The sequence below is a fragment of the Nuphar pumila genome, chromosome 3, assembly GCF_984573655.1.
Source record: "Nuphar pumila chromosome 3, dmNupPumi1.hap1.1, whole genome shotgun sequence".
NCBI classification, from domain to species: domain Eukaryota; kingdom Viridiplantae; phylum Streptophyta; class Magnoliopsida; order Nymphaeales; family Nymphaeaceae; genus Nuphar; species Nuphar pumila.
Window position 1 is genome coordinate 84,924,432 of NC_143251.1, and position 22,873 is coordinate 84,947,304.

The following is a 22,873-nucleotide window of genomic DNA, read 5'->3' on the forward strand; positions in this document are numbered from 1 at the left end:
GAGAAGTGTTTCATCTATGTATTGTAGTCTGTCTGCACTCTTAGTTACTTGGCAAAATACCCTTTTGTTTCTCTTTCTGATTAACCCTTTTGTTGTTGAATGGCTCAGGCCGACTAGTAGCCAGCCGAGGGGTACTCGACTGACTGCCAGGCCGTGGCAGTGATGCACAGGCCCATCATGGGTTGTGTGGTACCCTGCCAAGCCCAGCCGACTAGTGCTGGACTATATTTTTACAAAGGAAAATATGATAAAAGGCTATTTCCTTAACTGTCCATGCTTGTGGACAAGTGACAGGTCGATTGAATCTTTGTTCATGTATAGTATGGCTCATATGGAAGCTTAGCGTAGCACTTTAATTTTCCAGAATACTAGTTAATCGTGTTAGACCTGGCTCTTTGCATACAGGTGAATGAAACTGCTAATATGCTTAGGCTTGATTTGTTATGCTTGATTTGGATATCGTTGCCTAGTTGTTTTCATGGGCATGAGCAATCATGAAACTAATGCTTTATTGCTTGAATCTACATGCATGGGTATTCACATGTTATAATAAAATTAATCCAGGATTGACAACCTACATTTTGGTATAAATATGTGAATCCTTGCACATGAATCTTTGAAACCATGCGTGTGAGTGTTGTTGTTTCATGTCCATGTGTTATATTAAAAGCTTGTGTATTGGATTATATGGAAACACTAGCCGTGGAGGTTTATGCTTTCACTTGACTGTTATGATTATGGTACGCCTGATTGTGAGCATGATTCAATCATTAGTAATTCTTCTTGAACATGTACGCTTCATTAATATGTGAAATGGCACATGAACACTCACACACTTAAAGAAACCATGAATTGGTCAATAACCGTATGTGATGTAGGTAACACACACATAGTGAAAATACATATGAATGAGTAATGACATGCATATGTTTGGGTTTATGATTGCATGAGTGCACATGCTTTTGGCACTTTGGCCTAGTGTTATGAATCAAACACTACTTGGTTTTATTATGTGGTGCATCGATGGCCTAAATGGACCATTATCGGCCTGGAGAGCCGTGGGTTGGTTTTCTTTCACATATGTTTTTAACTACATCATTTGAACCACATAAGATGGTTTGGCACACTACTACACTGTTCTAGTGGTTTATACGGGTTGGAGTCCCGAATGGGTCCCCGCAAGGGTGGATGCGGGTTTTCACTTTACTTTTGCGTATGGTGTTGCAAATTTAAAGAAATAACTTTAAAATATATATATATAATAATAAGAACAGTGTAATATACATTATGAGATATCTCATCTGGAGTATAAGAATCTTGGAGATCCGGTCTTGGGGAGACTGTGAGGATACAAAAACTCTGTGTGCTGTAATTTGATCCCCTGAACCCGATATTGAGGTTCTTTCTCCTGGTCACGGTTTTATCGAGAGTCCACCACTTTACCCGGGAGTGGTGTGTTTGACACAGCTATTGTTTATGGTACCAAGAAAGTAGCACATGTGGGCGTGAGGTGTCCCTTGTGTCCCCGGCATTAGATGTGGAGGTCTAATGTTCCGAAGGTGATTCGGTCGAGGGTTAAGTTGGAACCCAGTAATAAAATACAAATTATGTGTTAAGCTACCCTGGGAACCTACTTGACCTCGGAGATTGTACCCGTTTGGTTTATCTGCGGGCAACGGTAATTAAAAAGAGGAACTTAAAGCTGCGTGCATTTAATAGGGCATGCATATGGAAAGATGGAACTTAAATGAAAGATAACAAAAAGGAATCATGCATTGCACATAATCATGCATTTTCCTGTTATGCATTAGATCATGCATGTTTGAATCATTCTCCATATCATGTCATGATTTGGTGGTAGCATATGATTTACTTATTGAAATCATGTTGCAAGGTTTGGTTATTTAGTTCTTGATATATGGTACTGCTTTACTGTTCTTGACTGGTGAGTATATGTAATTGTTGGTAGGTATGGATATTTGAATTCTGTAAATTTTATATCTGCACTCACCCAAATCATTGCATGAAATCTTATCCATGTTCTTTGTCTCACCTGGTTTTTTTAGAAGTAGTTGTGCTCAGAATTTCGGTTCTGACACCCTACTTTGTTGGTTTTTCACAAGACATGGTGAACAGTGAGGCGAGACTGGCTACAGGGGATGGATGAGAGTCATACTTGCGCTTGTCAGTTTCAGCAGGGGACAGAGTGGCTCTATTTTTGCTTCTTTTAGTTCTTTTTACTTTCTGCAGTTGTTATTTCACTTTTGAGTTGTGTATGAGACTCTTATTGGTTCATTAATAAAAGAATTTTAGTTGGTTTTTATGGATGATGATTGCAACTTCGTTTGTGGTGGTTGGGATATCCAATGGAAATTAGAACTGTGAGGACCCCGGATCTCTGGGAAGGTTTCCGCATTGAAAAAAAAATATTCTGCATTTTCAAAGGGTATGGATTGGGGTCGTTACATATATCGTGTTGGTTGCAAATCAAGATCACACAACCAACAAGATATAGCGTGTGTTAACCACATATCAGGCAAGTCCACGACTACACAAGCTGTCACACCAAACATGAAGTCTTGACAGCAGTACTACTTGAAATGAATGTATCCACACAGCAGCAGTACTAGCAAAATGTCACAACACAGCAACCCATGTTTCCACACAGCAGGAATCACACCTGCGAAAACTGTTGTTAACAATTTGTTTTCCACAGCACTCCTGCTACAACTGAAAAGAAATATTTCACGACACAGCCTATTGCTCACGCCTGCTGCTTCCACGAACAGAAAATTGCTGTTAACATTCTGTTTTCACAGCACTCAAGCTACGACCAAAAAAATTTATCCATAACACAGTCCACGAACAACAACAACAACAACAACAACAACAACTACGCCTTCATCCCAATACAATTGGGGTCGGAAATATGAACCAACAAAGAAAATCATTATGGGTCTTCCACATGAATCCTTCTCCTCCATTCATTTCTATCCAATGCCATGTCCTCGGTGAGGTTCAAAGCATTCATATCCTTTCTTATCACCTCCATCCATGTCTTCCTAGGCCTACCACGAACAAAAAACTGATATTAACATTCAGTTCTGATCACGTCTGAAATCAAATAACTCGGTTCCACGAACACAGCCTGTTGTTTCCACGAACAGAAAACAAAAAAAATACCACGACACAGCAGGAATCACGACTGCTGATATTTATGTTCTGAGAAATTATCAACCAACTAAAATTTGAGAGGAACTCGGCACTCAGATTCACTAGTAACGATAGCATGTTACAAAAAAAAATTATTTCACGATATAGCAAGGAATCATATCTGAAATCAAACACACAAATGGATTTTAAGGAGGACTCGGCACCTAGATTCACGACCCACGATAACATGCGCACACAGATGCATAGAGATCACGACCGCTTCTCCCATATAGATCACGACATCCAGACCTTGGAAGAAGATTAATGACGCTCCCAAGATCAATGCTCTGATACCATGTTGATGTTCTGAAAATAAACACAGAAATCGGGGTGGAGAGAGAGAGGGAGAGAGAGAGACGGCTGCTTAGAGAAAAGAAAACTTCTTAACTTGGATTAGGGCTAATCTCTATATTAAATAGAGATAGTCCAAGGAACAAAATTACACCCAGGTCCCTCATTAAATATTAAGATTCACATAACCTCTAGTTTAGAAAAACTTATTTACTAAAACCCTCTTAGTCTCAAAACTTATTTACTAAAAACCTCTTATTCTCAACAGTTACTAAAGATCTTGGTTCCCTTCGATATTTTCTGGGGATCGAGGTGGCAAGAAACAAAGAGGACTTAGTTTTGTCGCAAAGAAAGTATGTTTTGGATTTATTAAAAGAGACTAGAATGCTAGGAGCGAAGCCTGCTAGTATTCCGATGGATCCCAAAACTCATATGTTGGAGGAGAAGTCTGAATATGTGGATAGTACCAGTTTCAGATCCTTGGTGGGTAAGTTGTTATATGTGACTGTTACTAGACCTGACATTTCATTAGCCGTGAGTAAAATCAGTCAATTCATGGATAAACCTACCAAAGTTCACTGGGATGCAGCTATGATGGTTCTCAGGTACTTAAAGTCATCTCCTGGTAAAGGACTGTTGTTTAAACAAAATTCTTCCTTATACGTTGCATACACTGACGCAGATTATGCGGGGTCTATTGAAGATAGAAAGTCAACGGAATTTTGTGTTTTTGTGAGAGGAAATCTTGTTACCTGGAGGAGTAAGAAACAAACTGTTGTAGCCAGGTCGAGTGCTAAATCGGAATACCGAGCTATGACTCAGACAACAGCTAAAATTATGTGGGTAAAATCAGTTTTGACTGACCTTCAGGTGAAAGTATCCCTACCTATGTTGATGGTGTGTGACAATAGGGCTGCTACATATATTGCCAACAACCCAGTTTTTCATGAAAGGACCAAACATATTGAAGTTGACTGTCACTACCTACGTGACCTGGTTCAGGCTTGTTATATTTGCACAGATCATGTATCCTCCGAAGATCAAGTAGCTGATGTCTTCACCAAGGCTCTAGCGAGGCCTAGTTTCTCTCATTGTTGTGATAAGTTGAGCATGATTGATATCTATACTACAGCTTGAGGGGGAGTGTTAAGATTAGTCGACCATTTGAAGCTTCATTTATTCTTAAAGTTGTTTTTTAGTATTTTATATATAATGAGGGACCCATATATAATTTTCTTTTTAGGCTAACCTCTATTTAAACTAGAAAAGATTAGCCCTAATGAATTAACAACTTTCCCTCTTTCTCTTTGCCGACCTCTCTCTCTCTCTGCCTCGGTTCCTGTGTGCTCCATTAAAGTTTCAACATATGTGATTGAATCTACCAAGCGTTTGTTGAATTTCCTATGAGATCAAAATAGAGGGGAAGTGCTTCTGCTTGTTTTCACCATTTCTCCCCAACATAGAAATATTAAGATTATTTTGATAGTAAATTAGATTCAAATTTTCTACTCCAAAAAATAAAAGGGCATACATGTACATACACTTATTTAAGCAAAGATATTTGTTTTTTAGGTACTTATTTCTTTTCCTCTACGCACACTTCTTTGTTCTTTTATTCTTGTCAAAGAAATTTTGGAACTTTCATGAGAAAAATCCTAAGAAGTCATTTAAGGATTTCCAACCATTATTTATACCATAAATCCCTCAACAAAATTATGAATACTAGCATTACAATATGTAAATGAATGATGCATAAGAACAAAAATGCCACCTTGATTGTCTCAGCTTCTGTCAGTGCAGGGGCACCCCCAATGATGTCAAAGTCAGCCTGGTAGCAAAACATGTGGTTATATATCCTATAAATGAATTATGATGGCAAATCGGATCATGAAAAACAACTTATAAAAATAAAAATGGCAAAAATGAGAAATGCTACAAAGTACTAATTAGACAAGAGCTATACCTGAAGGTACCTATTTGGGGCTGAGTGTCCAATTGCTCTTCTATATACCCATGATATTTCATATCGTTTAAGAGAAAGTTTCTGCACCACCATTGAGCCATATTCCATACAAACAGTATCATACATATTGCATACTACTAAACCATGAGGACAAATGAAAGAAAACAATAAAGCTACAGCAAAACAAGTTTTAAGCTTAATTGATATATTTATTCTTTGTTTATTTTCCACAAGTGGAACAAAGGCATAAAGAGGCACATTGGAAGCGTTGAAGATAGACTGTTCTACGTCTTTTACACTACAAAAGCAATTCATTACTTTAGAACTTTTCAACCAAGTATGAATGAGGCATTTTGCATGGACATGGCGCCCACAGAACTTTTACATGGATATAGTGCCCCACTTTGTCATGGAAGGAATACAAATCATATTCTTCACATACCTTGACTGGTCATGAGTTACAGAGTATTTCATATGCATCTCTTATGAATATATGTCACTTGATATGTGAAATCTTTGCACATTGTTCTCATTATATCAAGGTGACTTTCTTGACATTGTTCTATGAATCAGATCATTAGAATAAAAAATCAAGAGCAAAGTGTGCAGATTGGATTTACAAGCACTATCCCCCTCCAAAATGGTTTGTCAAAATGATTGTTGGACAAAGTGGAATGCAATACAACTAGCGATGCTGTTTTTTCCAGATATGATATATGTCTAAGTCACCGCTCTACAAAGTACACTATGGAAATGACTTACGTGCCATTGCCTCATAGAATTGTATCATTTTCTGCGGCCTGGTGATCTTTTTCACGAAAAGAGAATTTGTTAGCATTTTCTTCATATTTGTTGTCTAGATATACTTGTGGCCAATTGTCTGTTTTACTTCACTTGGTCTGCAAACATATTAGTTTATTTATTTATGCATGCAAGGGGGAGATTTGAGTAGGTACTTCTATATCCCATTTCTTACAGCATTTTCACCCTTGTTAAGTGTTGACAGTGTTTAGGACTCGAGATTTCAAGTGATTAATTGTAATGAACTCAATCCTCAAGGAAGAGAAGCACAGCCACTTATGGGCAAGAGAACACATGCACTAAGACACAAACAGCACTCACATAAAAAATACATATTTTATTATAAAGTACGGTGCATCAAAATAATGCATGAAATCACAAATGAGGGAGATCCCCCATAAATACAAAGAGGCCAAAAAACTGGCCGTTAGTCTAGACTTAACGGCTAGAACTACTAGCCCTTAAACTAGTCCTCACAGCTAGTCAATCCTAGCTATTCAAAAAGGAAAACAAAAAATTTAACAAAAGATATAAAAAATAAAAAATTACATAGATTCCCCTAGATACATTCTACTATATATATAAATATATTTATAAGTATATTTAACATGCCTCTCCCCAAACTTACAATGTCACAATAGAAAGTTTGCTAAGGAGAAAGAGATTGGGTTAAAAAATCTGCCAATTGATGCTCCCAAGTCACATATGGCAATAAAACAGTTTTCTTCAGAAACTCTTCACGAACATGATGGCAATCTATCACTATATGTTTTGTTCTCTCATGAAACATATGATTGTCAGTTGCACTTTTGTTGTCACAAAATAATTCTGGGAGATCTACTATTTGAATTCTCATGTTCTCTAATAATTGCCTCATCTAGTGTTATAAGTATCATACAGTATCGTATGATACAGTATGATATGTATCGTTACTATAAGGCATAATGATGGGATACACATTCGTATCAAGATACAAGTGTGTAGCGTATCCGTATCAGGTACATCGTACGATACACCCTCAACATGCTTTATAAAGGGCTGAAACTCTTTTTGGTTATGAGTTTTTAAACGCCCCAAGGTCGATTCTCTCATTTGTGTAGAAGCCATTAAAGAGTAACCTATGTGCCCTAGGAGGCTTGAGAGCGTTTTGGGGGTTGATTCTTGTGCAAGGGAGAGGGCTTTTGTAGTTTTCTCGCATAAGAATGCATTTTCACTAAAAGAAGTAAGATAAGGTAAAAACTCTTCATTCTTTGCTTTATTTGTGTAATATTGAAGTTGAAGAAGGGTAAGCTCATTTTTTATGTTTGTAGAAGATATTTCTTCATTTTTACCCATAATCCCATATTTTGTGTTGTTAGAACTCAAATTTTGTCCCTAAGTATGTTTTTTAGCATGTATATATATATATATATATATATATATATATATTGTAATAGTTAAATACCCAATTGGGGTATTTTAGTCTTTTCATAGCTTTCTAATAAGTTGTACTCATTAGGGGTACAATAGTCCTTTATATTACTTTTAGGGGCAATTTAGATTGTTATTACTTCTGTAATTTATTCTTTTTATCAAGGGCATTATAGTCCTTATAATGCTCTTGAAATAGAGCTGCTATATTTCTAGCTGTTGGGAAGCGCTCCCAACAACTATCAAATATAGTTGTTGGGAAGTGCTCCCAACAGCTATATTTCTAGTTTTTGGGAGCACTTCTCAATAGCTCTTTTTTGCTTCCTTTTGTGTATAAATTGTAATAACTCGAGTAAAAAAAAATCGTTTGGATCCGGGCCGGATCCAGACCCAGATCTGACCCGGGTGATAAGTCGGTTGCGTGCTTTTAAAAGCATGCAGCGACGAAGGGGGGAGGTTCTCGAAACCTCCTTCCCCCTCTCATCTCTCGGTCTCTCTCCCTCGACCGACTCCCTCTCTCTGCGTTGCCGAGCATTGCCACTGACGCCCCCCTCCTTTCGGCCATCTCCCTTCTGGCAGCCTCCCCAGGTACGCCTCTCTCTCTCTCTCTCTCTCTCTCTCTCTCTCTCTCTCTCTCTCTCTCTCTCTCTCTCTCTCTCTCTCTCTCTCTCGTTTCTCCGTTATGCAGGGAGGTGAGGGCCGAACCACCTCTCTTCTACCCTAGGTTGCAGGGGAGGGGCAAAGCCTCCTCCCTACGACCCTCTTTTAGTGAGGGAGGGAGGAGAACCCCTCCCTGTGTCCTGCAGGGTAAGGGAGGGGCCGATTCCCCTCTCGGTGCCCTTTTGACGGCAAGGGAGGGGCACGACCCCTCCCTGCTTCCTGTTACGGCAGGGGAGGGGTCGAGCCCCTCCTCCCTGCTCCCTGTTACGGCAGGGAAGGGGCACGACCCCTCCCTACTTCTGTTACTGTAACGCCCCAAAATTTTGATCTTTATAATTTCCTTGAAATAGTTGAAAAAATTCTTTTCTTACAAAGTTTATTCTTAAAATCAGCGGAAACGATTTCTTTAAAAGAAAAAGGACAACTTTGGGCACTTTAGCGAGAGAACAAGGATTTACCATGAACGATCTGCAATAATACTTAGAAAACCATTTTTTCTATTAAAAGAGAGTGTCAGGTTTGTACAAAAATTGGATTTTCCTCAAAGAAAACTGTAACAAAAACCAAAATGTCAAGGAGAAGAACTACGAGCAGAAACAGTGGATCCTGAAGTCATCTCGCAATCGCGTCTTCGCCTGTGATGAACATATTCGTCACCTGTACCCATGAAATGGGTTAGTTTTGCGAAAAACTAGTAGGTGAGTACAAAAACAGAAAGAATTAAATTAGGCATAAATAATTTATGCAGCAGTTAGTAAGGGGCAAACTAAGTGCAAGCAGATAAACTAAGTAATTTACGCAAGCAAGCTAAGCAGATAAACTGGACAAACAAGCTAAGTGCAACAAACTGAAAGGTGAGCATGCTCAATTCAGTTATTACTTGTTAACCGGCCATGCGGGTACATACATGGCATGTGAGTCGAAACAACCGAGACCAAGCCGAGTGTTCATTATGTTAAGTATTTTAAGATACCTCGGTTGTCTGACTGAATCCTATTCCTATGGAGACTACCGATGGTCGAAAGAGTAAGTCTCCAAGGCCTGATAGGGATGCATCCAACTTCTGCAGAAGTGTTAGCCTAACTTATGTAGCCCCTATCCCCCCCTAACCTCCGATGACTGGGGAAGACGGGTTTTTTGCCCGTAAAAAGCCATAAATGGTATGTCCATCGGAGTTGGTACCCTTCGTCCTCTCTCTTGACGAAGCCAGGTTGAATTGAGCGCGATGGGGTTTCTTAGTTGTTGCCTCATTCTTCATGCTCTGGTCCATTAGACCAAGACGAGCATCTTGCCTATGAAGGCGATCCCATTTTTTTTATGTGTTTTCAACAATGTGCACAAAACACTAATCGAAGTCATATGACCATCTCATCCAATCGTCGTAGTACTAGCATGCCTCGCATGTTCAAAAGTACACTACGAGGAAAGGGATATAGGTCCTCAATAGGAGCCTCAGAAGTGTGTTTCGCAAAGATATAGTGTTTTAAAAAGCTATTTTAATATTTTAAATCTTTCGAAACGACCCACAACTTGCCAACATATGGCATGTGATTTTCTCGAATCTGACATCCGATGATACAGTGTCTAGGTGTTATGCAAGTCACGACACTGGTTTTGGTAAATGGGCTTCACAAATGAACCCATCACCCAACAATTTGATCTCTCCCCAGATAAAGGATTTTCCCAAAACATATCGGGTAAAATAGTGGAATAGGTATTCCTCCCGAATACGCTGAGTCAATGGCAAGGCAAAAACGAAAGACAATAATGCGAAAAGCAAGAGCCTGGGCGCGAAGCGCGACGGCAAATAGAAACAGGAAATGTGAAAGCAAAGGACAAGGATCGCGAAACTGCGTCCTTGAATTAAAAGACAGTAAGTAGTAAATATGAAAGCAAAAGCCTGAGCGCAAAGCGCGACGGCAAACAGAAACAAAAAATGCGAAAGCAAAGGACAAGGATCGCGAAACCGCGTCCTTGAATTAAAAGACAGTAAGTAGTAAATACGAAAGCAAAAGCCTGGGCGCAAAGCGCGACGGCAAACAGAAACAGTAAATGCGAAAGCAAAGGACAAGGATCGCGAAACCGCGTCCTTGAATTAAAAGCGTACTTATATACGTATATGTATATAAATATATAATTAAGTCCTTTCGATCTTTAATTATTTAAGCTCGATTTAATTATTTAAGTCCTTGTGCAACTTCCCCTACCTTGGGGTATTGCGAGGAAGAAGTCGTCTACGAGCGTAGGTGATCGTTGGTTTAGTTCGCGGGGCGCGAACGGGCTCCGTTGCGTAACACTACAAGAGTACGATATTAGCATGAATCTTAATTGAAAACAGAACAAAGGTCGGATAGGGGCTTATTTCAACTGCCAGCCAGACATATTGAAAACGGAACAAAGGCCGGGTAGGGGCCTTTGGCCCCTGCCAAGGAAACGAGCAGAGAGAGGGAGCGCAGGGGCCAAAGGCCCCCTGCGGCTTTTAAAGAGGAGGCAGGGGCCAATGGCCCCTGTCGTTCATGAAAAAAAAGGGCAGGGGCCATCGGCCCCTACTGGATTTTGAAAAGAAGAGGGGTAGGGGCCGATGGCCCCCTGCCGAAAGGTAAACAGAGAGAGTGAGAGAGTCGCAGGGGCCTTTGGCCCCTACCTCCTGTTATCGGGAGAGAAGACAGCGAGAGGGAGGGGACTCACCTGAGGCTGCCGGAGAGAAGGGAGGTCGTCGGGGAGTGGTTCCCGTGAAGGGAGCTCGCCAGAGAGGGAGACGTCGCCGACGGGGCTTGCTGGGGAGGAGAGTGAGGGAACGAGGGAGAGATGGAGTCGGGGAGGGAGAGCAGAGACAGAGGGGGAGAGACGAGAGACGGGAGAGAGTTAGAGGAGAGGCTCGTAAGCCCTCCCCTCTCCCCTCTCGCCCTTTAATATGCACAGAGGGCGGGCGGCCCCCTGTGTCGCCCACAGCCAGCCCTTTCGATGGGCAGGGCTGGCACAAGTATGGATCCGGGTCGGGTCCAGACCCGACCTGAGTCCCCAATTTTTTTTTTTGACTGGGTTTTACATCCAAACCTCCTTAAAATAATTTCATCCACGAAATTAAATTTAACTCATCGATCAAAGTACAAGTCAGGGTATTTCTCCCTAATATCAGAGTCAGGCTCCCAAGTACATTCCTCTATCCTATGGTGCTTCCAACGCACCTTTACAAGAGATATTGTCTTTGATCTAAGCACTTGATTTCGACGATCAACGATCTCGACTGGTCTTTTCTCGAAAGGCAAATCCTTCTGAATGTCTACATCATCATAATGGATGATGTGTGATGGGTCGTGAACGTATTTCCGAAGCATGGATACGTGAAAAACATTATGGATCTGAGCGTACTGAGGAGGTAAAGCCACACGGTAAGCTGCTTCACCAATCCGTTCCAGGATCTTGAATGGTCTGACAAATCTAGGGCTTAGCTTTCCCTTTTTCCCAAACCGAAATACGCTCTTTGTGAGAGATACTTTAACAAAGACCATATCTCCTATCGAGAAGGAGAGCTCTCGACGACGGCGATCTGCGTAACTTTTTTGCCGACTATGCAGTACGGAGTCGCTCTCGTATCATCTGCACCTGCTGAGTGTAGTGTTGTAGCACTATAGGAGATTCCATCCTTCGCTCGCCAACCTCGTCCCAGTAGATAGGCGAACGACAAGGCTTTCCATACAAGGCCTCGTAAGGGGCCATCCCGATGCTTGCGTGATAACTGTTGTTATACGCGAATTCGGCCAGACTGGTATGAGAATCCCATTCTCCCTTTCAGTCCATCATGCACGCACGCAGCATGTCCTCCAAAGTCTGAATTGTGCGTTCAGATTGTCCGTCTGTCTGAGGGTGAAAAGCGGTGTTGAATTTTAAATTTGCACCCAAAGCGATTTGAAGTTGTCCCCAAAACCTCGAGGTAAACTTTGGATCACGATCGGAGATAATAGACACCGGAACACCGTGTAACCTCACAATCTCACGAATGTAGAGATCCGCCAAACTGTCTAAGGACTGACTAATACGAATAGGAAGGAAATGAGCCGATTTGGTGAGTCGGTCAACGATCACCCAAATCCCATCGTTCTTTTTTCGTGTCCTAGGCAAACCGACGATAAAGTCCATAGTGATGTCTTCCCACTTCTATTGTGGAATTTTCATCTGCTGCATCACTCCGCCAGGTCGTTGATGCTCGATCTTAATCTGCTGGCAAGTCAAACACTTAGAGATGTATTCGGCCACGTCTCGCTTCATTCCGCTCCACCAATATCTGTGTTGCAAGTCTTTGAAAATTTTCGTGCCTCCCGGGTGAATCGTATATTTGGATTTATGGGCCTCTACGAGAATCTCGTCTCTCAAAACAGGATCATCTAGAACTCAAAGACGATTTTTGAGTCAAATGCTTCCATCGTCCTTAAGTCGGAAAGGAGTATCGGTCTGCTGTGTACGAGCCTTCAGCTTCTCGTACTGCGCATCAGTTTTTTGCCCAGCAGGGATCTTGGCTAATAGCTCAGGTTGAGCTATCAGATTAGAAAGACTGATAGAATTCGACGAGACTGCAAACGGTTTCCATGAGACCAAATCCTCAATCAACTTCCAACCAACGTATAATAGGATGACGAAAATGCTAGAAGCCTTACGGCTGAGAGCATCAGCTACCACGTTTGCCTTTCCTGGATGGTAGGAAAGGGTGAAATCGTAATCCTTGAGAAATTCAAGCCACCGTCGTTGCCTCATATTTAGCTCCTATGAAAACAAGTACTTGAGGCTCTTATGATCCGTAAAAGTCTCGAATTGTTCCCTGTACAAGTAGTGTCGCCATATCTTCAATGCGAACACCACAGCCGCTAATTCCAAGTCATGAGTCGGATAATTCTTCTCATGAATCTTAAGTTGACGCGAGGCGTAAGCGATTACCCTACCATTCTGCATTAGAACGCAGCCCAAGCCTGTCACTGAAGCGTCAGTATAGATCACGAAGCCGCCTTGTCCTGAAGGCAAGGCCAAGATAGGAGCGCTAGTAAGTCGCACCTTCAGCAACTGAAAACTGTTTTCGCACGAATCGTCCCACATAAACTTAGCTTCCTTCTTTAGCAGCTTTGTCATAGGTAAAGAGATTTTGGAAAAGTCCTGGCTAAATCTTCGATAATATCCAGCTAAGCCAAGAAACCTTCTGATGTCCCAAACATTCTTCGGTTGTTGTCAGCTTAGTATGGCCTCCACCTTTGCAGGATCCACAGACACTCCTTTCTCGGATATAACATGACCCATAAACATAACCTCCTTGAGCCAAAACTCGCTTTTAGAGAATTTAGCGAACAAACGCTCCTTTCACAAGGTTTCCAAAATGATGATTAAATGTTCACGATGTTGATTCCAGGTTTCAGAGTACACCAGAATGTCATCGATGAACAAGATCACGAAGGTGTCCAAAAAGGGTTTGAACACACGATTCATGAGGTCCATAAAGGCTACTGGTGCGTTGGTGAGTCCGAGAGGCGTGACAGTAAACTCGAAATGCCCATATCTGGTTCGAAAAGCCGTCTTGGAGATATCATCTCCCTTAATTCTGAGTTGATGGTATCCTGACCTAAGGTCGATCTTTGACAAAATCTTGGCATTCTTCAGTTGATCGAACAGATCTTCGATACACGGTAACGGATACTTATTCTTTATCGTGGCCTGGTTGAGCATTCGATAGTCGATGCACAACCGCAATGATCCGTCTTTCTTTTTAACGAATAAAACAGGAGCTCCCCAACATAAGACACTAGGGCGAATGAATCCTAAATCCATCAACTCCTATAACTGCTTTTTGAGCTCCTCGAGCTCGACTGACGCCATACGGTATGGAGCTTTAGAAATTGGTGCAGTACCCGGCAGCAACTCAATGTTGAAATCAACCTCTCGTGGTGGGGAAAGTCCTGGCAGCTCCTATGGGAAGACGTCTGGAAAATCCCGAACCACATCTAAATCTCTTATTGAAACTTGCGTCGGCTCGGACTGGACGACACTGACTAAAAAGGCAGTGCATCCCCTTCTCAGGTAATTTTGTGCCTTTAGAAAAGAAATCATCTTGCTTGCACGGACCGCCTTCGAGAACTTGAATTCCACCTTAGGCATCCCTGGTGGAGACAACACAATCTTGCTTTCATGGCAAAAGATTTTGGCATGATACTTGTGCAGCCAATTCATGCCTAGGATGACGTCAAATTCGATCATATCTAGAAGGATAGCGCAGGCCGGCAAATGTCGATCTGCCAAGACCACGTCCAAAGCTGGCACGTAGGTCGCACAAATAGTGTTTTTCCCAATCGGGTTAGCATTATCTAACGAACTTACAGGTACGTGCAAGAGTTCAGCAATTTTTCAGAAATAAAAGAATGAGTGGCACCGCAATCAAAGAGTACGAAAGCTGCTTGGTTAGCAATCAAGATGGTACTTTTCACAAGCTCGCCTTTGGTCAGTTGTTCGATCGTGGCAGTGTAAACGCGTCCCGGTGCCTTCTTTTGGCCGTTGGACTGTGGTTGTTGCGTCTGGTAAGAATGTTGCTGTTGTTGCGGCTGCGGCGGTGGTCGGGGGAGCAGAGGTGCTCCACCATTCCGTCTGAGGTCATCGGCTGCCTTCGTGCGGCACTCGCGTGCGAAGTGGCCCATCTTGCCACAGTACAGGCATCCGCCTGTAAAAAGAGGGCATGTCTGCCCGGGGTGAGGTCGTCCGCATTTGGGGCAGACATCGCCCGCCTGTTGCCGGGCGGGAGGGTTGCCCTTAGATTGCTGACATTTTGAAGGAGGATATTGCTTTCTTCCCCCTTCCTAGTTTACAAAAAAGGGCGGTCGCTTGGTTTGACCGCCAGAGGGATATTTCTTTTGATCGCTACCCGCAACGGGTGGCTTCTTGCTTTGGGTGCTCTTGGAGCGCTCCCAATCCTCGATCAGGAGAGTGGCTGCAGCAAGAGCTGTGGAGAGAGTCGATGGCATACTGTTACGGACCCTTGGTCGGAGTCCTTCCTTCAATCCGCGGATGAATTTCTCCGCCCGCTCGCGATCATCTTCGAATAAGTTGGGGCAATATTGCTCAAACTCCTGAAATTTAGAGATGTAGTCCACCAGACTTGACGTGCCATGGAAAAGTTCCAAGAACTCCACCTTTTTTCTTTCCCTTGCATGTGAAGGAAAATAGTTCTCCAAGAAAGCCTTTTTGAAGGTCTCCCAAGGAATAAAAGAAGCTGTCGGGAACTATATGTTCCGGGTCGTGTCCCACCAATGGCGAGCGGCACCCAAAAGTCTGAAAGTACCGAAAAGAGTCTTCTTGTCTTCTGGGACTATCAAAACATGGAATACTCGCTCTACTACAAATATCCAGTTCTCAGTTGCATCGGGGTCGGGCTTGCCTGTGAAGGTTGGAGGATCGAGCTTTAAGAACTTTTCATACGATACTGCCGCAGGGTGGCTTGATTCTGGGGTAGGTACTTGGTTGCGCACTTGATTTCGCATGGCGCTAGCCAATGCGCTTAGGGAATCCATGATAAATCCCCGCTGATCTGACCATTCGTCAGACGAACCCTCGTTCGAACCTCGAACCATCCTTAAAATAACCAGATGATGCATAAATCAACACTTAAAGGAGAAGAATAATATCAAAAAGGTTATCGTATTTTCGAGTAATAGAGATTACAAAAGCCCAGTAGTGCTGGTACAAGAGGGCACTTACAAAAAGCCAAAAACAAAAACTGCTCACGGGTACGAAAACCAACGAGTTTTATCTGCTTTTTAGGGATGATGAGAGTACTTTTTCAAGTACTCTCTTGCGATACCCGTGTGCCTTAACCCGCGCAAAGGGGAAAATGGATGCAAATCCTCATTCGGGACTCCTTACTCGTGAAGAGGAGTTGTAGGGGTGTAATGTGGCGAGGCATTCGGCGCATAGGGCGGCGAAGCCGGAGTGTACACCGGAGAATCTGATATATACTGCGTTGAAGTCGGTGTGTACACCGAAGAATCCGATATGTACAGCGGTGAAGCCGGAGTGTTCACCGGAGAGTCTGATATGTACTGCGGTGAGTCTAGGGTTGGTGTGTATATTGGTGAGTTGGGAGAAGGCAAATAAGTGGGTGGAGCGACGTCCTGAGCACCCTCTTGGGGTAATATCTGTCCATCACACGTTGGTGTGTCTAAAGTACCCTGAACTGAAGATGTTGTGTCTTCCAGATCTTGTGCGGCAGACGCCTTTCTGTCGTACGCTTTCCTGAGTTGACAATTGTTCTTTGCGTGACCTTCTTCACCACATAAATCGCACTTCATCTGGGCTTGCCAGGAAAATTCTGCTTCAGAGGATTCTAGAGAAGCGTGTCAATTAAGTAAAACATGTTTTGGCACGCGACCACCTTCCCGAAAGTGCATTGTTGCCCATGTCGTAGCTAGCGGTATTTGGTAAGCATTCGGAAAAGTAAAGACCCAAGAATCCGCAAAAGTCGGAGAGAGCGGCCTGCTAGTTCAACATTCTGAACCGGTAGTTGAACGCTCAAGTCTTCCTACCACAAAGCTTCTGCCCCTAACTGAACGACAACGCGTTCTTTGTGCGTCTCTTCTGCATCTCAATCTCTCACAATCCGAAAGGTTCATTTTCTTTGAACAAGAAACCCCAAATACTCATGTAAGCTATGCTCTAGTCTAATTATATAAAAAAAAAAAGAGAAATTAAGTTACTTACAGCGCGAAGCGGATGCTCGATGACCAAGAATCACTGTTTTCATCTGCTCTGATACCAAGTTGTAACGCCCCCAAATTTCGAACTTTATAATTTCCTTTAAATAGTTGAAAAAATCCTTTTCTTTACAGAGTTTATTTTTAAAATCAGCGGAAACGATTTCTTAAAAAGAGAAAGGACAAGTTTGACAACTTTGGGTACGTTAGCGAGAGAACAAGGATTTACCATGGACGATCTGCAATAATACTTAGGAAACCATTTCTTCTATTAAAAGATAGTGTCAGGTTTGTACAAAATTTGGATTTCCTCCAGGGAAACTGTAACAAAAACCAAAATGTCCAGGAGAAGAACTATGAGCAGAAACAATAGAACCTAAAGTTATCTTGCAGTCGCGTCATCGCCTGTGATGCACCTATTCGTCATATGTACCCATGAAATGGGTTAGTTTTGTGAAAAACTAATAGGTGAGCACAAAAACAGAAAGAACTAAATTAGGCATAAATAATTTATGCACCAGGTAGTAAGGGGCAAACTCAGCAAATAAGCTAATCAAGAAGGCTTAAACAAGCAATTTACGCAAGCAAGCTAAGCAGATAAACTGGAGAAACAAGATAAGTGCAACAAACTGAAAGGTGAGCATGCTCAATTTAGTTATTACTTGTTAACCGGCCATGCGGGTACATACATGGCATGTGAGTCGAAACAACCGAGACCAAGCCGAGTGTTCATTATGTTAAGTATTTTAAGATACCTCGGTTGTCTGACTGAATCCTATTCCGATGGAGACTACCGATGGTCGAAAGAGTAAGTCTCCAAGGCCTGATAGGGATGCATCCAACTTCTGCAGAAGTGTTAGCCTAACTTATGTAGCCCCTATCCCCCCCTAACCTCCGATGACTGGGGAAGACGGGTTTTTTGCCCGTAAAAAGCCATAAATGGTATGTTCATCGAAGTTGGTACCCTTTGTCCTCTGTCTTGACGAAGCTAGGTTGAATCGAGCGCGATGGGGTTTCTTAGCTGTTGCCTCATTCTTCATGCTCTGGTTCATTAGACCAAAACAAGCATCTTGCCTATAAAGGCGATCCCATTTTTTTTATATGTGTTTTCAACAACGTGCACAAAGCACTAATCGAGGTCATAAAACCATCTCATCCAATCGTCGTAGTATTAACATGCCTCGCATGTTCAAGAGTACACTACGAGGAAAGGGATATAGGTCCTCAATAGGAGCCTCAAGAGTGTGTTTCGCAAAGATATAATATTTTAAAAAGTTATTTTAACATTCTAAATCTTTCGAAACGATCAACAACTTGCCTACATATGGCATGTGATTTTCTCGAATCTCGCATCCGATGACGCAGTGTCTGGGTGCTACGCAAGTCTCGACACTGGTCTTGGTAAATGGGTATCGCAAAAGAACCCATCGCCCAACAACTTGATCTTGCCCCAGATAAAGGATTTTCCCAAAACATATCGGATAAAATAGTGGAAAAGGTATTCCTCCCGAATACGCTGAGTCGATTGCAAGGCAAAAACAAAAGACAATAATGTGAAAAGCAAGAGCCTGGGCGCGAAGCGCGATGGCAAACAGAAACAGGAAATGTGAAAGCAAAGGACAATGATCGCAAAACTGCGTCCTTAAATTAAAAGACAGCAAGTAGTAAATACGAAAGCAAAAGCCAGGGCGCAAAACGCGACGGCAAACAGAAACAGGAAATGCGAAAGCAAAGGACAAGGATCGCGAAACTGCGTCCTTGAATTAAAAGACAGTAAGTAGTAAATACGAAAGCAAAAGCCTGGGCGCAAAGCGCGACGGCAAACAGAAACAGTAAATGCGAAAGCAAAGAACAAGGATCGCGAAACCGCGTCCTTGAATTAAAAGTGTACTTATATACGTATATGTATATAAATATGTAATTAAGTCCTTTCGATCTTTAATTATTTAAGCTTGATTTAATTATTTAAGTCCTTGTGCAACTTCCCCTACCTTGGGGTATTGCGAGGAAGAAGTCGTCTACGAGCGTAGGTGATCGTTGGTTTAGTTCGCGGGGCGCGAACGGGCTCCGTTGCGTAACACTGCAAGAGTACGATATTAGCATGAATCTTAATTGAAAATGGAACAAAGGTCGGGTAGGGGCTTATTTCCACTGCCAGCCGGATATATTCGGGTGGCAGGGGCCAAAGGCCCCTGCAAGCTTCCCAAAAGACAAGACAGGGAGCTTTGGCCCCTGTCGGCTTTCTAAAAAAAAAACGAGGCAGGGGCCAAGGGCCCCTGTCGGCTTTCTAAAAAAAAACGAGGCAGGGGCCAAGGGCCCCTGCCGAGTCCTGAAGAATCATGGGGCAAGGGCCAAAGGCCCTTGTCGGCAGTTCTACCTCGAATGGAAGGGGGCTTCCCACCCCCTTCTGTTGGCCTGTCGAAAGGCAAAATGAGAGAGAGAGGAGGGTCGCAGGGGCCAAATGCCCACCTGCAGCCCTCGGAAGATGAGCCAGGGGCCATTTTGCTCGATGGAAAAAGGGACAGGGGCCTCTGGCCCCTGTGGGTTTAATGAGGGGCATGGGCCATCGACCCCTGCTGGGTTTTCAAAAAGAGGGGCAAGGGCCTTATGAGGCCCTTGCTGGGTTTTAAAGAAAAGAGGGACAGGCGGCTCCTGCCAGATTTTAAAAAGAAAGGGGCAGGGGCTGATGGCCCCTGCCAAGGAAACGAGCAGAGAGAGGAAGCGCAGGGGCCAAAGGCCCCCTGCGGCTTTCAAAGAGGAGGCAGGGACCAATGGCCCCTGTCGTTCATGAAAAAAAAGGGCAGGGGCCATCAGCCCCTGCTGGATTTTGAAAAGAAGAGGAGCAGGGGCCGATGCCCCCCTGTCGAAAGGTAAACGGAGAGAGTGAGAGAGTCGCAGGGGCCTTTGGCCCGTGCCTGCCGTTACCGGAAGAGGATGTAACGCCCCAAAATTTTAACCCAAATTTAAGAGGATTGTTTTTTTATATAACAGCGGAAACAATATTATGGGGTTAAACATTCTGGAACATTATCGTGGAGATAAAACCCAAAACATTCATTTTATTTCAATATCAATGAAAATTAACATTAGAGTTTTAAATGATATGAACAGTTAAAAATTACAATAAACCCAAGCGATCCCTGGAACAATAAATCCAAAAATCTTGATCCGATGCCTCATCCCGCAGTCGCTCATAAACCCTATTCTTTACCTGGAAAATAATAAATTGATTGGAATTAGACTACCACGTCTAAGTAGGAAAACTGTAATTTTTCTTGCAGGTATATCATATATCAAGTATGTGATGTGGGTGTCGTGTGTGAATTTTCAGCCTATTAAGACTCACACAAAGAAGGCTATGTAACAGCATTAACAGACATATATCTAAGCAGGCATACAGATTATTCAGCAATTACAGCATTTTATGCAAAGACAACAATTAAGCAAGTAAGGCATTAAGCAATTAAAACATATTCTGCAACAACAATAACAGTCATGCATAACATTCATGTAGCAATCCCAATATGAATTTGATTATCTTATATCTATACATTTCAGGATGTCATTTCATCACAAGCTCAGAACATGCTGGAAGAATATAAACATGTCTCCCTAGTACCTTCGCCCACTGTGATACCTAAAATGTTCTAATTTATGTTTATCTTTTCTTATCCCGCGGGTACACACGGGCCGAGGCAACCATCACAGAAGAGAACGTTCGGGGGTATATTATTCAAGTTGTTTCATTAACCCGAACATTCTAACTGTGACTGAAATCTCAAGGGAGCGGCCAGTGACCGAGAGAAACTCCCAAAGGCCAAAACCAAAACAGGATGCATCCCTAACTTCTGCAGAAGAACAAAGAGCTACCACCTAGGACATATTGGTAGTCCGGGCCTTCCCAACTCCGAAGACTGGGGACCAACGAGTCACTTTAGCTCGAAACAGGAAACACGTCCCCGGAGTTTTGTACCACCTACCCTCTCCAAGGTAAGCCCGAATCTGAGTGGGTTAATCTTTTCATTTAATTATATTCCCGAAGTAAAGGGCATTTTCCCAACTTTCTTCTACTATCATAGAAGTAGAATTCCCAACCTTAGTCATTTTACCAAGGTGTATAAAACAATCTCAACCCTTTGTCATATTGATTGCATAAACCCACTCAAAGTGCTCTGGTACCTTTAAACCAGTCAAGCACACAAGCCTCAGTACCTTTAAACCAGTCAGGCCACTGGTACCTTTAAACCAGTCAGGCTCACAAAATTTAACCTTTAATTTTCTCACCAATGTTATTGACATTGAGTGCAAGCTCAGCATCAGGTACCCAAACCATATTGCCCAATTAGGCAAGATTCTCAAACTCCCTATCATTCATTTTGAATTCACAGTGGACAAAGGAAAGCAATTCACGTAACTTGACTGCATGCAACAAACAATTTCAATCTTTTTAATGTCTCACAACTCTTCTACAGAAGGCAGTCAAAACTCAGACATTTTCCAGATTTAAATGTCAGCAGTTTACATGACAAAATTTCAGATATAAACAAATTGCACATTATCCCATTTGTATATCAAGTTACAAATAAAACATAGTGTTTCACAATAGGTAGCATCATATATTTCCAACTACGAGTAGAATGCGCATATGCCATTTTCAAAGTGAATCACAATTCTTAATGGCAGTAAAGATCTAGACAATTTTTTTTCACTGATGTATAATATCACTCGATTTTAGCTATAAGCATAATGCCCGAACACGGCAACCAAGGACTGACTCATGTTATGCCAGGGTCGACTCTCTGGTCTTCCAGGTATGACATGATGCACTAGGGGTCAACTTCCTGAGAAAGGGTTTGGCTCCCATGCGTAGGGTGTGGGCACATGTATAGTCATGACAACAATGGGAATCACACATTAAATTTTCTCTGTGTGTGCAGCAGAACATATCCAAGGCGGAGTTCATTCTTCACTAATGTCACAACAGAAAATGTATACGTATTTTTGTGGGTGCACAGTAATGTGTGCAGCAAAATGCTTACCAACTGAGTGTGTACTGCAGCAATACAATATGGATACAAATGAAGATTGGACACAAATTTTGATGCATTCTAGAGCAAGTAACTATTGTTATCAACGTTCTACTTTCTACCATCAAATTGGATACAATATCAATTGCTAACCAGATTAATAAATAGAATACAACGGTTTCTAGTGCACCTCAAATAATAGCAAAACATTTTGAAAGCAGTAAACAGATTCCTGACTTCAGTGTATGACCACCAGGGTTAACATAACAGAACGACTGCTATAATTCTAAAGGAAATTAAATGAGAGTTAACCAACATATTACAAGTGATGTTAACACGAATATCATTAAGACTAATTGTTATTCAAATTGGTTGCAACTGAAGCCCTAAAGGCTCTGCTAGGTAGGATTAGCTCACCCAAACCCTTTTTTTTTTCAAACATCATTATCACCACCTATTTCACAAGTTAACCCTAACATACATCTTTTAAGTCATTGTGCAACTTCTCCTACCTTGGGGTATTGCGAGGAAGAAGTCGTCTACGAGCGTAGGTGATCATTGGTTTAGATCGCGGGGCGCGAACGGGCTCCGTTGTGTAAACTGCAAAAATATGACTTTTAGAAGGCATAAAAACGAGCAAAGGTAGAGAGGAGACTCGACTTCTCCTACCTTGAATGGAAGGGGGGCTTCCCACCCCCTTCTGTTGGCCTATCGGAAGGCAAAACGAGAGAGAGACGGGGTCGCAGGGGCCAAATGCACACCTGCGGCCCTCAAAGGATGAGGCAGGG

At 42.4% G+C, this 22,873-nt stretch overlaps 1 protein-coding gene across 5 annotated transcripts in view; it reads right to left on the minus strand.

Annotated features, from left to right (window-relative positions):
* The window catches only part of GCN2 (protein kinase family protein), a 225,217-nt gene that overhangs the window by 77,367 nt on the left and 124,977 nt on the right, over positions 1-22,873 (minus strand). For all 5 annotated transcript variants that reach the window (XM_089999605.1, XM_089999602.1, XM_089999603.1 and 2 more), the window contains 2 exons: positions 5,468-5,548; positions 5,276-5,332 (listed from right to left, as the gene is read on the minus strand). In XM_089999605.1, coding sequence (XP_089855731.1) covers positions 5,276-5,332; positions 5,468-5,548 — 138 coding nt within the window. The remainder of the gene's footprint in view (positions 1-5,275; positions 5,333-5,467; positions 5,549-22,873) is intronic.